The sequence below is a fragment of the Betta splendens genome, chromosome 11, assembly GCF_900634795.4.
Source record: "Betta splendens chromosome 11, fBetSpl5.4, whole genome shotgun sequence".
NCBI classification, from domain to species: domain Eukaryota; kingdom Metazoa; phylum Chordata; class Actinopteri; order Anabantiformes; family Osphronemidae; genus Betta; species Betta splendens.
This window is the reverse complement of record NC_040891.2, coordinates 8,097,352-8,114,149: the sequence shown is the minus strand read 5'-3', so window position 1 is coordinate 8,114,149 and position 16,798 is coordinate 8,097,352. Positions and strand designations below refer to the sequence as shown.

Sequence of the window (16,798 nt, the reverse complement as noted above, 5' to 3'; positions counted from 1 at the left end):
AGACTGTATGATCATGATTGATAGGGCAGCACCTACACACACACGGGTACATGCTCGTATGAAGAACTGCGAGAACACCCACGCGCACTTCATTTGTGTCACTGCTGCCCGTTTCAGCCTTTGTGCTGTGGTTTCTATGGATATACAGCATGAGGTGGTTTGCTTTTCCGTTGGATATTGTATTTTAAGCCTTCACTTTTGAAATGAAACTTGTTATGTAGTACAGTTAATATCTACGTGTGGGTCATAACGTTGGAAAATTGACTTGGGCTTTTAACTCACGACTTGTCTGTTGCTAGTGTTAAAAAAAAATGTCTTCAAATCCTGCTAGGAATCGATAAAGTGGCTGAGGAAATGGGCTCAGCAAAACTCGCTGCTCTTTCCGCTGATTGCTGTTGTTTTGCTCTTGGTTCCAGTCGAGTGGACCGCCGGAGAACGTGTGCTGCAGAACCGCATCCACGGGCAACTCGGTGTTTGTCTTAGTCGTGGTTCCTCTAATAAATGCAGCGACAGACGTGTCGGTCACATTAGACCTGCCTCTTAGTTATGGCAGGTTAAAATTCAAGGGAAATGTACAACCACCCACAAAGGTCACTGCTGCTCTTACTAATTTTACATCCGCAGCTCATCATTATTGGCGGGCTTCGCTCCTTATTGATCCCCGGCCTCTCTGACTTTGGTAGAAGTAGAGCTTTTTCTCTGAACCACAAAAGACCAAACTGAACACGCTTTTTCTGTAGACGTTACTGAAATGACGTGGTGTCAGTAGGAAACCTCATGTTCACTTTCAATTTGATTTTTTTTTTTTTTTTTTACTTGGAGTAGCGGTTGGACTAGCGGTTTGGAATATTTTTTCTTTGAGTCATTTCCTCCGTTGGTATCAGGGAAATTACACGGACTATGAGACGAACAGGATCCAGATGTTCGTCAGCAGCCCAGCGTGTTCCCTCACATTCTCCACTCGGCAGCGATCCAATATTGTCATATAGCTTCACTGCTAATTCATTACAAACTAAATCTGCTGCCAGACACCGATTGGATCCTCGGGCCAGGTTCCAGATTCATTGTTTCTATTTTCTTTCAGTGTTTGGATGATGTTGTTCATCATCCACCTCCAATCTATTGTATGTAGACTAGAGCTTATACTGGTTCCTGTTTGTAAGTGCAGGTATTGTAGGTTTATCCACAGTATGATTTGTCTCTGTTCATTTAGTGACAACCTGACGCCGTTTCTAAAATAATAGCGATGTACAGTTTAGCTTCAGCCATGAAGCAGAGGATCCATAGATGCTTTACGGTTCAGCTGTGTTGACCTCCGTCTGTTTAGACGGCAGTTAGAACGTGACGCTTTCTTGCTGACGGCTCACAGTCGGGAATCTATTCCTGACCTGCCACAGAGAAATGTTTGGGTGAGAGATTCTCCTGGCAAGGAGCACTTTGTCGCTCATGGCCTCTCAGACATGCCAGAGGAAAAAGCCTTTACTCACGGCAGTCGCCGCACAGTTGGGGGTCTCTTTATCGCCATGCACTTTTTTTTTTCCTGTCGTCAGCAGCCACTTCTACCATTAGATGTGTTTTTAAAAATGCTATGTTGACAGTGTTTTCTCAGTTTTTACAACAACTAGAGACAGAAAAGGTGTTTGGACTGTAAATGTACTGAGCCGCGTAAGCGTCTCAAGGTTTTCATTGGGTAAACGGCACCTGTAACGTTGCTTTCCTAACTTCTTTCCTGTCAGCATATCACCTTGGAAAGCTACATCCCCTGCCTGATGGATCTTTGCAAGGCATTGTGGGAGGTGATGCTGAGCTACTACCGCACCATGCAGTGGCACGAGGAACGCGACAGGCAGGAGAACGCGCCCACTCCAGGTAATTTGTTTTCCAGCAACACCTCTCTGTTTTTCCTGACCCGCATTCCCCCGTGGAAGCGTCTCCCTTTGGCGCAATAACAGCTTCAATACTGAAATCTACAACCTGTCACACCCGCAGACAGACCACATGACTTTCACACTGGTCACACCTTCAGTCTTTGTACAACCCATTATCACTCTGTAACTCTGCCTTTCTCGCCACTCCTCATCTTCACTTTATTTTTATATTCAACCTTTCCTTTGAAATACCGGTTTTCTTGCTTTCTCAACTGAAGGAATGCCTATTTGTACACGGACTCTCTGGAAACTGTCTCTCGCCACGCTTTAGCCGCGCCCCATTAAGAACACAAGATGACTCTGCACTTCTTCTGTCCAAACCAAAAGCTTATGTCTGGATCAAGACAAGTGCTGCCTCTGTTGCTGCTTCTGTCCTCTCTGCCTTCAGCCAGCCACCAGATGTGAGTCATCAGCTTTGAGATGGGATTTAGAAATAAGCTCCATTAGCGGACGGATTTCTAATGAAGTGTACCAGAGGAAGACATTTTGCAATGTCTCCGCACAGACTGCCACATCGCTCTCTGTGCCCTTTGCTGCATAGCAACAGATTAATAGTCCCTGTTTCACATACAATAGAGAATTCATTAGGGGGATAGATGAGGACACGATGATGTCCTGCACGGTTGGTGACATGCTGGTTCCTCAGGGTCCGTTATTAGACACTGTCCTTGGACAGTCAAAGGACGTCCACTGCATCACATCTATCATCTCATCGTTTGATTGGCTGTCGCCTCTGTCCTCCGGGTAAAGGTGCTCGTTTTGTCCTGGGCTTCACCTTTCACTGTCTCTATATATGTAATATGCGCATGAGAGCTGCCTCAGCCCTGATTCACTGCACAACCTTTATCTCATTTCATTAAAGACAAGTTAAAATGAGCAGCTAGACACTTTACATACATAAAATGTCACAGAAACACTTTCACAATCTCATCAGGACAGAAAAACGAACATCCCATTGAAACTTGATAAATACATAGAGCTGGTTAGTTCAATGTTGAGCTGATTAATCTGGCCACTCAGAAAAAGGAAGGGTTGATTCAAGACGTAGTCTGCTCCCTACCTGACTAAATGGATTTGCTGTTGTAGCGCCCACCTGTCATGTTCGATCAGGGCTGGACTGTGTGAGCGTTAATAGCTGGGCCCCGACACGAGCCGTGTGCGGAGGGCGGCATCGCGCGATGACGCTTGGCTGCTTCCGTCTCACCTGGGCTCGTCTCATTATAGTACTCGAGCATCGTGAATCGCGAGTTGCGCTTTGACTTCGCCGGTGTTAAACTTTTGGCGCACAGGCTGATGCTGTGTGAGTCATACACCGGCAGCCTGTGGGTGTGAGTCACCATACAGTAGCCGCATTACAAACAGCGCAACCAAAAGTCAAACGTTGTTTACCGCCCACGCGCATTTTAAATAATCACCATTAACCCTGGTAGGACGTGTGCACACTTAGACGACAGGTCAGTGCTGAGAGGCAGACTCTGACTTTAACACCATGGCGAAATATATAGTTTGGTTAAAATGCAATTATTAAATACTGACTGTCCTTCTCAGAGTCTCAGTTAATTTAAATGTACCTTTGACTACACAGACGTTTCTATCTCTTCATTCTGATCTACAGTTTTCATATCATTGTGCTCGTTGTCCTTGCGACATTTACCTTCTGTAAGTCATCCATGACATTTGTGTTGTTATTTGAAGAGCACACGGTCGCCGTTATGCACCATCAATTATTCAGTCACGTTCTCTGCTCTGCTTTGTTGGAGGTCTCGGCTATAATAACCTCAGTTTTACTCTGTTGTCTTCTCTTTTTTCCCTCCTCCTCCTCCTCCTCACACTCCACTCTCTCCACTATCCTTGTGCTCATTAACTGGAACCCAGATATGTCAAGTTGCCATGTCACGTTGCCTCCCGAGCCCTTTTGTCTTTTTGAGAATGATGCAGTTGTGTTCAACAGCTCTGTCTCTATTAGTGACGTAAATCACAGCCAGTGTTTTGGAGGCCACTCGGCATAATAATCATCAGACCTATTATCAGTAAATATAGTCAGTTACATTAATAGAAATTAACTGCAACACGTCAGTGGGAGCTGTGGGCTGAATATCACTGTGGTTCAGCCAGATTAAGGACGGGTGTAAGATGAGTACGTCCACGTTTTATAAAAAAACGCAGAGGAAGGGGATGGAGCACGTCACTCCCTGTCGCACCCATCTCGTAGTCTGATGATTGCAATCAGATAGAGCGACGAGAAGCTGAACCGTGACGATTGGCGCGAGGCTTTCTACAAGAGACTTATTGAAAACATGACGGCGCTTGTCAGCTGCTGTGCAGAGTGAGGCTGCTCTGGTGTAGAACATGGCCTTTCACTGTTGTTGGAAGAGTGACAGCAGCGGTTTTCTGTCTGACTAGGGGTGACACCACCACCGCCACCACATCGAACTCCTGGTTTAGAGCTTGTTGCAGATTTAACTGTTAGAGCAACAGGTTTTGTGTTTAGCCTTTTAAAATATTTAGAGTATTTAATCTGAAGTTGGATGTGATAATGATGGATTTTATGATAATCCATGCAGTGCTTAAAGCTGAATTGACATTCTTAATTAAAGCGTCTTGGAAAGTCTTGGACATGCCAGTTAAGAATGTTTAGGGGATCCTGTCGCTTTGACGAGTTTCAGCAGATCAAACTCGACGCGTCTTCCTCACGAGGATTTTCCCACTTCTTTTGTTATATTGGACTTTCTGTCAGGGTCCGTTGTAAGGCTGAGTAGATCCTTTGTGCTGCTACAGTAATTGTTTGCCTGGGGGAGCGATTAGCACGCGTCCTGTGGGTAAAGTGCCGCTCTGAATGCGCACTGATTAAAAAGATCAGTGGAGGAGGAAAATCCTGTGTAAGGTAAACGAGGCTGCACAGGAAATGGTTCTAAAACATAGTATGTACTGTATGTAACCGGACTCGTGTGTGTGTGTGTGTGTGTGTGTGTGTGTGTGTGTGTGTGTGTGTGTGTGTGTGTGTGTGTGTGTGTGTGTGTGTGTGTGTGTGTGTGTGTGTGTGTGTGTGTGTGTGTGTGTGTGTGTCACCCTGTTCTTCACTTGGCGTTAAACGCTTGAGTGAACCTGATCTTGCTGCTTGCTAAGTGATGGTGGTCATGTGTCCCTCGTGTCTGAATTCCACTACGGTAATTTGCAACGTGCGCTGTGTTTTCATGCAGAGCATCAGTCTTTTAAAATGCATTTTTATTGCGTTACTTCTTCAGAAAATAAACCGACTAATGTAACACTCCCTGCATCTCACGCCTCCCTTCTCTGCTCTCTGCCCATTTTATTTATTTTAATCTATTCCTCTTCGTACTTTTTCAAATGGATGTGCTTTCTGTTTCGACGCGTCACTGTGAAAACACCCCACACGCGCAGAAAGGGTTTGCACCAAACGCCAGGAGATGTTTATGGTCCTGCTTGGCAGACGAATGCCTCGCCCAGCAGGTCCGGTGCGAGTGGCTCTGTTTGGACTGGAGACGCCGGAGTTAAGTTATGTGTTTGCATGCTTGAAGCCGTCGGTCCTTCAAGCATCTCACTGGAGAATAAGAAAAGCACAGTCCATGATTTATGCCCGTCTGCCTTGTTTTTTTCTGACTAATGCGCCTAAGCATCATCTGGTTTAATGGTTAATGAAGGGCGACTGTGTGATCTCAGATGCACGGATGGAGAGCCACACATTTCCCGCTAGTGACACATTTATGTCTCTTCTCACTGCTCCTACTCCTTTTGACATTGTCGGCCGTAGTTTTTGGAAATTCTTTCCCTCTGAATGTCTTTCCCATAAATCTGTGCACCCCCTGCGGGGATTTGCGTACATGGTAATGGATTTACCGAAGTGTTCAGCTGCTCTGAACATATACATGCTTGTACAATGCTAACTAAGCATGAAGAGGCTCTCTAACAGACTGGGAACAATACGTAGCCTCAGTGGAATTTGGTTTCATCACACAGAAGTTGTCTCTGGCTTAATTTTAAAAAGTATACATTTGTTTTTTTTTTAACTGTGGCTAATGAATACAGTGATAAGTGATCAAAGTTAGACAAGCCATCAACAGACATGCAAATTAGCAACAGGATTTCTGTCATTATAGTGCTTTAAGGGAATTTAATGGGAGATTGACAGCCACATGCTTGTTGTTTCACAGGCTCACTGCTGCTGCCTTTCCTAGAGATCCTCCTCAAACAGGGCAAGCAGCGTGAAATTGATTGAGGCAATTTTCAGCTAAAGGAAAGTATTGCAGTCATTGTAGCCGACCGCTGCTGCGTCTGCACCACATGCTATTCCGTCTGATCGGTCAGAGGAAAGAAGAAAGAAAGAAAGAAAAAGAGCAACATACAGGGACGGTGAGCTGATGATAGAGGAGGAACCATGTTCACTGGAGGTGTCGTTGTCATCTGACAGTGAGCTGTCAATCTTCTCCTCTCGGAGGACTGAGACCTTCGCTGGTTTTCAATGCAGACCGACAGCAGGCCGCTTTCATTCAGGCGTGGTCAAACATGCAGTGAAGAACTTTACCGGTGTGTTACTGTAAAGTTGGTATCTGGGAATTAATATCCTGCCAATGTATAATAAGAAACATTTTCCTTCTGTCTGACAGTCAGATAATTGATAAATGAATTTCCATGTCTCTGTATTGATTATCTGTCTGTGTGCCCATAGATGACGCTGTGGCAGAGTCTGATGAGCTGGTGGTGGACCGCAGCTACGTGAAGAAGAAGCTGGAGCATGGCCTGACTCGGATCTGGCAGGTTAGCGGAGACGGGTCTGTTTGTCTGTGTGGGGTCTGAAGCGTCTCTGCTTCCACAGATCACCATGTCCGCGTGCTCTCTCTCCTCAGGACGTCCAGCTGAAAGTGAAGGCCTACATCCTGGGGACAGACATGTCTAACTTTAAATACGACGACTTCATAGTGGTGCTGGATGTCATCAGCAGGTTAGCGGCTGCTCAGACGTACGGTCTGCACACACACACAACGTACACATCTTAATGAGGTGGTATGTTATTAAGCACAGCAGTGCTAACTTGCAGGCTTGTGCTTATGCAGGCCTGTAAATAAGGCTATTAAGCACACACACACACACACACACACACACACACACACATACAGACTCTTGCGCAGTAGGAGTCCGCTTGTTCTGCTCTCTGTAGACAGACAGGACATGCTCCATCAGATAGCAGCTCTTGTAACAGTGGGACAGTGTTTTGTGTCAGTGACAAAGGGCTCCTGGTTGTTGAAGCCTTTACGCTGTAAATACTCAATGGGTTGTATCGGGACATCATTGGACTTGCAGTAATTTTGCATGGTAGATTCAGGTTCTGTTTATTTGTCCTGTATTCACTTTTACTGTATCGTTGGAACGCCTCTGCTGACCTTTGACCCCTCGCCCCTCACTTTCAGGTTGATGCAGGTGGGTGAGGAGTTCTGCGGCAGCAAGTCGGAGGTTCTGCAGGAGTCTATCAAACGCCAGAGTGTCAACTACTTCAAGAACTATCACAGGTACAGCACAGCGCCGCCGCTGCTCCCACATCACGTGACGATGTGTTCCTGTTTCTCCACAGTGTGTGATCAATTAAACGCCGAGTGTATGGATGTGACGCACCAGGTTCCCACATGTCATTAAAAAAGTTGCGAAGACGACAGTAGAGGGAGCGGATCTTTGGAAGCAGGTTAACACCGTCACACCCTGTATTCCCAGCATAGACCTCTCTGGAGTAGATGTGTAATTACATTGTAACACTCACTGAGCCGGAAGCACATTTACATCTTGATTACATAACCCCCCGCCAGCCCCATGAATATGTATGCGTTCACACAGACAGCGCCACATCATCAGGGGTAATTTGAATTGTGACTTCCTGCGAAGAATCATTGATACGATGTTGAAATGTCATAATGGTAATGAGCTTTATTGTTATGACACAAAGCAGAAAGGAGGGAGACGGTGAGGCACGATGAGATACATCATTAGGTTAAAGGTGGCGACACGGAAGTGATGTCAGCGCTAAATTGCGAGCGGAGAGGAAGGAGAGGAGAGGAGACGCACGCCCGACTCCATTACAGGGACACATTACGCATGTCGCCCACGGCCGGCTGGGGGCTTTCAGCGCGCTCCATCTTTGCATTAGCGCTGAGCGTGATTGGCTAAGAGATGACCCAGCGGTGAACTTTGGCCGGTTGATGCCTGCGTGCGCCCGTCAGCCGCCCGCCGCGGCGCACTCAGTCATCACGCTGGCTTTATTGTCGGCCCGAGGCTGCACAGGACGGAGTGACATTGGCAGGGTTCAGGCATGATGCATATCTGAGAGCGTTGCCACGGGTAATGTCCGCTGGCCCGTTATCCCAGTATTGATGTCCTTTAATCCCAAATGCATTACTTTTGAGAAAATGGGCTGTAGAGACAAGAAGCTAGTTTTAAATAAAAGCTACTGTTACAGCGCGTTAGTCTTTGCTGCCTGTGTTCCACATCCTTTTACTACTCGTACTTTGAGCACAGGTAACTTCGAAGGCTCCACGCGACATTTCACCTGCTAATATTGATGTAGTAGGCGAGTGTAGTGGGATGAGAGGAGCCTTGAGCTGTGGTCTCACACACCTGTGGCTCATTCGATTGAGCTTTACAAACCGTGGCGTTTCGTTTTGTTTTGTAACAGACTTTTTTTTGCCCCTCCTTTTTAAATTCATTAATCATTTTCTCTCCCCCAGAGCGCGACTTGAAGAGCTGAGGATGTTCCTGGAGAACGAAACATGGGAGCTCTGTCCGGTCAAGTCCAACTTCAACATCTCCCAGCTCCACGTGAGTGAGAATGGCGCCACTGAGTTGCTTGGGAAAGCGAAGCGCGATAGCGATCACGTTTTCCACACTGTCACTCATTGCACACCCCCGCCACGCCGTAATTCACCCTGGAATATAAAACAGAGGGGCTCCTGCTCAGTGGTTTGTGTGTGGGTGGCTGCGTGTGTGGGTGCGTGCAAGTGTTTGAGCCTGTGCATCAACACAGGAGGTTCAGTAGACAGACTGTATAGTAGAAGAAGATGAATCTGCTGCAGTCCCCTGTGGCCTGCATGCTAGCGTTTGTCTCCCTCCCCCTTTTATGAGCAACAAATAAAATAAAACAGTCAAAGCCTAATGTAGGTCGTCACCAAGGAAATGTTCCACTCCAGTAGTTTTAAACATAGAATATAGAATAGCAAAGATGTCAGAAAAAAATATTCAGCTTTCCTTCATCTTTGCCTTTTTGCCACAAACACACACATACTCTTTCATAGTATCCTACTTTGTGTGATCTGCTCCAACCCAGGAGTTCAGGTTCATGGGGCAGTGCCGCTCCCCGTCCGTGTCCCCAAGCAGGCAGGCCGGATCCTCAACCAACCCGCCCCTGGACGAGTCTCTGTTCCAGCAGTACATCCAAGAGGGCAACCCCTTCGAGGTGCACATTGAACACAAGGAAGAGGAGACGGAGGACGTGCTGGCATCAAATGGAGTAAGTGCCAGAGCAGTCAGTGCCATTCGCTACTTTCCCCCTTTCATTCATTGGCCGGTGTTGGGTTTCCCAGCCAGACACCTGCTTGTTAAGCTAAAACAGAAACCAGAGCCACTAAACAGATGAGTAGATTAATAGGGACGTAACCACTGTGTGTCATGAAGTGGCTTAGAGCAGCCCTCAAGCTGTCATCACCGCCGTCATCACCGTAATAAACCTTTATTAACAATGTAGAGCCAGCAGTGCAGAACCTACCCCGACTATTATAGCACTTTGTTGCACTGTCTGACATGTAATATAAGTTGTTAAGTAGCAAATGAATCTTCGTGCATCAGCAGCAGCAGCAGCAGTAGCTCAGAGCCCAAATCTAAATTAGACTGGAATATAATAACGCAGAATCTAATAATGCAGCATCTGCAGTAATTTCTCTATTTCTCATTCATCAGGATTCACTCATTTTTCGGCAGTACAAAAACCTGCTCTCCACTCGTGTAGTGTTTATATAAATAGGCAGCACTTTGCCTTAAAGTCTGTGATGTCCATTTTTGTAGATTTTAATCCAAAACCAGGATCAAAAAGGCATATTTGTTTAAAGGAAACGGCATCACAGTACATTCAGGGGCACACACGTCCAGACACCACTTACAGTGGTCTTTATAATATTGTATTTCCCTTTCAGACTCAACATCAAAAGTAATATTGCACTTTCCAACTCATCAGGATTACAGACGTCTTGACTCAGGTTGTTCTAAAGCTTGTAATCCTTTCTATATGGCTGTGGTCTTAGCTGAACCTGCAGTTGAGGACAAAGACAATATTGTCTTGTTTCAGCGGAGCTTCAGTCCAGCTTTCCTTTGAGGCTCAGATGACTTCACTGTTTTTCCACCTCAGATCTGGTGTTTTATGGTTATACACCCATTATGGCCCAAAGTACCAAGACAGCGTTAAATCACAGCACTTTTATCGCCGTGTGGTTTATTTTTCTTTTAAATGATTCTTATGGAGAACTTTCATTCAGCGTGTTATAATCATGATTTTAACAGCTTTTACTGTCTTCACACCTCCTGGCTTTCCTCTTTGTGTTTTCCACGTCGTCCATCTGACGTCTGTCCCCCCTTTTTCTGAAGTACGAGTCCGATGAGCTGGAGAAGAACGTGTATCAGGAGTACGACAGCGACAGCGACGTCCCAGAGGAGCTGAAGCAGGACTACGTGGACGAGCAGACGGGCGACGCCCCTCTCAAGAGGTCAGTTGCTCGATACATCACCAAATAGTAGGTGATGAATCAGGCAGTCGTCCTTCCTGCCACCCTTAAAAGTCACGAATGACAGTGAATATAGACAAAAATGAAACAAGTCACATATTACTCACGCCGGCGAAATAAAACAATGTGCCCTTGAGTCTTTTTAAGGAAGTTTGAAAGACGAGTGAAGTCAAGCGTCGCAGCACTTTCGACGCGTTTAGCCTTGATAAGTTTGCTTCATTCCTGCCCAACCCTGCTGAGCAGGCGCAGAGCGTGTGTAAAGCTTTTGTCTACCCATGAGGCGTTGACATTCTCCCCACCTCCGTCTACGTTATCAGCGGCTATTGAAAGATTAGTTGCATTTTGATATCAGTGCTGGCAATCACACGCTCGCTGCACCTTGAGTAAATGATTCATTTTCATTTGAAAGACACATTTGAATGCTATTGACCAAAAAAAAAAATTTGGCTTCTATCTGTTTTATTATCAGCTGAGGCTCCTATAATTTATGCAGACTATTTGAGCACGTTGCACCTGAAACTGTTAGATTTTCCTCTCGGCCTGATGAAGTGTCATTCATAAACATAAACTTGGATCCTTTTGATGTCGTGTGAGGGCGATATGAATTTCAGAACGCCCTTTGTTCACACCGAGGCGTCTTTTTCAGGCAGGCCACTGATCCGTATGTGGATGTGGTGGGGTGAATAAATGAGCCTGTAGAATTGGGTTTGTTCGTTCTTCGTGAGTAAGAGCTGACGTCAGATGGATAACGACACACAATGCTATAAGTTATTCAATAGCTGCTCATTACAAAGCAGCCGCTGAATAATGAATACGCATTACAGGCATGTATTTGTATTTATGATCATTTCACTACATTGTCATGCAATGTACAATGACTAATTAATGATGTTTGAGTATTAGTATCATTAATTCAGCGTGTGACACGCCTTTATGTTTTTTCCTGTGCAGTAACATGACATTAGCCTGTAGCAAGAGTGGAGCTGGTTGAGTGCAGGTCAGGCTGTGTGGGTACTGTGCACCGGGTTCTGATTGATCAGTTCCAAGACTCTGACCCACTGCCCAGGATCAGCGCTTATCACACGTGGCCCGAGCGGCTTTCCTTGTTATGACGCTTCCTCTCTTTCACCTCCACCAGTGTGTCACGAGAGACCATAAGAAGCAAGAAGAAGTCCGACTACAACCTTAATAAAACGAACGCGCCCATTCTCACCAACACCACCCTCAATGTCATCAGGCTTGTCGGTGAGACACACACACACACACACACACACACACACACACACACACACACACACACACACACACACACACACACACACACACACACACACACACACACACACACACACACACACCTACCACTTACCTCTGGACACAGTGGGTATCCTCTCTGGCCTGCTGAGATTTCCATTTATTCACCAATTAAGGTAGCAGCTCTTTGCGGCTAACACTTCCAGGTGTGCCTGAGCTGCACTAATAATGGTTAGCCTTCACCCTGAGCTCTGACCTTTAATTTCCGAGGGTGTGATCCGCGCCTTGGTGACGTGGCTTTGGGGACATGGGGTTTATTCCATGGCAAAGCATGCTCTGCAGTGATAAGACCCTTATGGACTGATGTCCATCTATAAAAAGGAATTAGATCAGGCACTTATCTTTTATGCGTCGCTCTACGGCTGAATAATTCTTTTGCTTTATAATAACTGATAAAGGTTGTTAACATCCCAACCAGTAAATAGTTTGGTTTGCAGTAAGATCCTCCACTGTTCACAGTTTACCTGAACATACTGTACAAGACATTTATTCTCTCACAAAAATAGGTAACATTGATTTTAGAGCCACGCGGGAAAACGGAGCGCAAGAAGAAGCAGAAAGTTTGATTCCTGGCGATCGCTTGTAATTCAGTGTGCAGCTCTTTGATGGAGTTAGATTGTTCGCGGAGTTCTTGGTGCAGAATTCAAGAGAAGCGGCATGAAAAATCACTGTGTGAGAACAATGGTGCTGTCTCAGTGGCAGAGCTAGATTAAGTTTATTTCTTCCCTCGTCGCCTCCATTCATCTGTATCACGTCAGTGGTAACCTTGTTACAACCCTGTAACCCTCTGCTTATTGTTTTTTAACAGCTTCCTGTTTAAATTAAATCCTTTCCCTAAAGTGTATGCAAGAGCCGCGCTTCCCTAAAGGACACGGCTCCACTGTGTCCCACTTATTTAACTGTGTTTGGTGCAAACAGATATAGAATTAAAAACTTGAATCTTTGGCACAACATTGATGCTCACTGAGTTTTATGGGCTTCTGATTATGAACACATGCGTGACACACGGTGATTCCCACACATTGATTTATTAATGGCAGATCACCTAATATAAAGGTAATATAAAGCAGATCGATTCTGTCTGTATTCACTGCTTCAGAGGTAAAATCCGCTTTCACTGTACAGATGAGTGCAGCGTGATTGATTTCAAACTGAATCCTACAGATTGAATTACAGTTTTCCGTTTGTGTGTTTGCGAACTTCATTATAATTTCATGGAGCCTTATCATCACAGATCCGCACACGAACAAATGAAACGTCTTCATCACCCACTCGGCCCAGAAACCCAAACAAGTACCCGCTGAATGTCTCCGCTTCCTCTCCGCGCAGGGAAATACATTCAGATGATGAACATCCTGAAGCCCATCGCCTTCGACGTCATCCACTGTGTGTCGCAGCTCTTCGACTACTACTTGTACGCTGTATACACCTTCTTTGGACGCAATGATATGGTACAGTATAGTCCATTTACTGTATGTTATGCAAGTCACCCTATGCTAAAGATGTAGCTACTACAGTACAGATAAAAGTCTGACCACATCCAGCTGATGTACAGTATAATAGACTTAATGACTGGAGATGGTGACCTTGATGTTAAAGGTGCTGGAGGGAATTTAGACTTTATGCATCATTTTTCAAAGGTGTGCGTGTGCGCGTGTGTTTCATACTAAATGAGTGTGTTTTTTTCACCTGTTGCCCATTCAATGTCACTTTAAGAATCTGCCGGTGCTTTTAAACTTTAGTAGCTTAGTTGGGAGGCCTTTCTTACTGCCGTCGGCCTCGCGGTAGGAATTCCATTTGAACGATAGGTCACAGTCCGTGCTCCCACTCTCCGCCACTCCTGTCTGAAGACGATCACGCCGTTTCCGGCGGCCTCGCGGAGAGAGACAACAGCGTCTGCGCCGGTTGTCGCCCTCGGGGAGGTGGTAATGACAGCAGTGAAATGACTTCTGTCCCACTGAGGTGTGACAGATAAAGAGGATGAGCTCGCCGCATGGGCCCGGTGCAGAAGGCGTGTGTGTGTGTGTCTGTGTGTGTGTGTGTGCGTGTGTGCGTGTGTGCGCGCGCGTGCACGCGTTGCGATTTGACAGCTTGTCGATGGTTCTTTTTTTCTTCTCTCGTGTCTCAGTTTGACCACTGTCATGTCTGTCCACGTCCACGGAGTAAACCAGCGTTTGCTTCACCTTTTGCCTCCATGCCTTTTCTTTTAATCAGCCTCTCTCGCCATCTACCTTGAACGTAACATGCTTACGTACAGATCGGAGCACTTTCTTTCTCTCTCATCCTCCCCTCACGTCCCTGCTGCTTTTTCCTGTCCTCTTTTTCTCTCTGAAACTCCACTAACCCTACCGATACCTCGCTGTCCCCCCCAGCGTACCTTTAGTCCTCATTAATGTCATTCCACACACCCACCTGTTTCATTAGTGGTCTCACTCAAAGTGGCACCTACAGGAAAATGCTAATGTCCCCATGAATCTTTAAAAAGCTTTTGGAAATTGCCATCCACATGCGCTGGTGTTTTGACCTAGGCTCTGCTCTCTTTACACTCCTGGAATCAAGATTGAGCTGCTTGACTTCTCGGCTTGGAGCAGTGCTTGGCATTAATATTCAGAAGGGTAAATACGCCTTTTATCTGTGTATATTGGCCCTGTCAGGCCGGGGTGCGCTATTGAGTGTGCCACATGTGTGCGCTCCGGCTCCTCCATCGCCATTAATAACCCGGCTTTCAACTGCCGGGAGCGAGAGCGTCAGACTTACAAACAATATTTTCGATTATTTCAGAAATACGGGAAGCTGTGCCCCGTGGAAGCAGTCTGCGTATTTAACCCGGGTGTCTGTTCTAGGACGAGACAAAGTGAGGACCGTCGTGAGGGGAGGGGAGCGAGATGAGATGTAAATTGGAAGACGGTGGAAGTTAAAGATGATGGCGTGTCACTTTATTTTGTAATATCACGGTGGGAGGAGGCCGGAGGAGAGGCTGCATGCAGTGAGGGGGGGAGGAGGTGCATGAGGAAGTCCTAAGTATCTGACACTTGAATGAATGGCTGCTTTGAAAAATGAGCAATAATTCCAAGAAATACTTATACTCTACTGTATATTTTTCTGACTGCTGACTCCCACAGCCGTGTGCAAGGCAGTGGCTTAAAACTATTCCCTGACTCTTGTCTTATTTGTATGCACTTGACTGAATTAAGCCTTTAATCCACTGTAACATTCTGGTTCTTTACTGGGTGCTGTTTAATGTTCCCCACTAAAGCTAATCAACTATATTGACTGTACTAATGTAACTTTGTCAACCATGTATATTAACACTCATCTTTATGGTCCAGTCTAAGTGACGCTCCTCTAAATGTATTTCTACTTGTATGCTGCCGTTCGGTGGCCGATTTTTATAATTCTTCCTCTTGTGTGTGTTTTCTGTTTCCATTTTTAATTTTGCTTCTTGTTTTTTCCTTTCTGCTGTCCATTTGTCACCCATAGCCTGTCCCAAGCCCGTCTTTGCCAGCTCATGGTGGCAGAGAGGCAGGAGGTGTCAGAGTGGTGGGCCCTGCTTGCTTGGTAAGAGTAGAACCGGCAGTGTTGTGACTAATACATGCAGTAGCACATACTGTACTGACCAAACCCTCCTTGTTGAGACCCGAGCGCCGCTCCTTTACTCCGCGAGTGAGTTGCCTATTCGAGTGACAAGGAGCACGTCTGAAAGCGACTTGAGGCATCGGCAGTTGAGCTCAGCTTTCACCGTCTCCACTCCTGTTCTCTTCGTGCCGCTCGTCTGTCATCTCCGGTAGCCGGCGTGATTGTCCGATTTTGATGTATGTTCCTCCCAGTTACTCCTCCCTCTCTCGGATTAGAGTCAGCGAGAAGCAGAAAAGTAAAGATTTTCTCGTCTCCGGCTACGTGAGATGAGAGCAGATGCTGCCGTGTGTACGTGCGAGCGCGCGCTCACACTCTGCTGAAGGGTGTGTTCCTAAAGTGGAAGGTTTGGTGCACAGTGCTGACACTAACTTTGTGTGTGCGTGTGTGTGTGTGTATCCTACAGTATGAGTCATCAGGCCTAGGCCTTATCAGCAGCAGACTGAGAACCACACTGAACCGCATCCAGGAGAGCCTCATTGACATGGTGAGACTGTAACTCTCGTTCTCCTCTTCCTCGCCCTCTGTGTCACTTTCTCGGCTACTGTCTGCCTCGCTCGCTCTCTGCCGTTCCCTCGTTGCCTGTCTCATTTACTGACACAAACATGCTCTCTCCATCCCTCCCACAGCCGCTTTATAGCTCTCCCTGCATTTTGTGTCTGCCCACTCCATCCATCCCAACCACATGTGCGGTCTTATTGACAAGAAAGACCACATTCCGTGTCGCACCAAAATGCATTATGGGTTGTCATTATCTGACCAGTGGTCTCACACACACACACACACACACACACACACACACACACACACACACACACACACACACACACACACACACACACACACACTCTCCATTAGGGCTCTCAATCACTACTCCCCCACTGTAATACTACATAGTGACAATTAGTCTGGTAGAATCTGCACTGTATATATATATATATATATATAATATACAGTAATTCAGTAATGACTCGAGTACACGTGTCATATCTCACTGCTTCTGGTCTGTCTCTGCTGTTTTCATCCTTCTTGGCTTGGATCAGAGAAACCTGACTCACCTTCATATGCGACGCCTTTAACTTAGTGCAAGCAACAAGTAACTGTCATTATTCAACATTTATCTAAAATATTGGCATGTATACAGTTTAT

The 16,798-nt window shown here is 46.1% G+C and overlaps 1 protein-coding gene across 4 annotated transcripts in view; it reads left to right on the top strand.

Annotated features, from left to right (window-relative positions):
- vps50 (VPS50 EARP/GARPII complex subunit) overlaps nt 1-16,798 on the top strand; it is a 58,198-nt gene that overhangs the window by 23,115 nt on the left and 18,285 nt on the right. For 2 of the 4 annotated variants that reach the window (XM_029167098.2, XM_029167099.3), the window contains exons 13-23: nt 1,737-1,869; nt 6,616-6,704; nt 6,794-6,888; nt 7,355-7,453; nt 8,660-8,750; nt 9,256-9,438; nt 10,566-10,684; nt 11,841-11,947; nt 13,346-13,467; nt 15,497-15,574; nt 16,056-16,136. In XM_029167098.2, the coding sequence (XP_029022931.1) occupies nt 1,737-1,869; nt 6,616-6,704; nt 6,794-6,888; nt 7,355-7,453; nt 8,660-8,750; nt 9,256-9,438; nt 10,566-10,684; nt 11,841-11,947; nt 13,346-13,467; nt 15,497-15,574; nt 16,056-16,136 (1,197 nt within the window). The remainder of the gene's footprint in view (nt 1-1,736; nt 1,870-6,615; nt 6,705-6,793; nt 6,889-7,354; nt 7,454-8,659; nt 8,751-9,255; nt 9,439-10,565; nt 10,685-11,840; nt 11,948-13,345; nt 13,468-15,496; nt 15,575-16,055; nt 16,137-16,798) is intronic. The other 2 variants (XM_029167100.3, XM_029167101.3) reach the window with 1 other exon arrangement.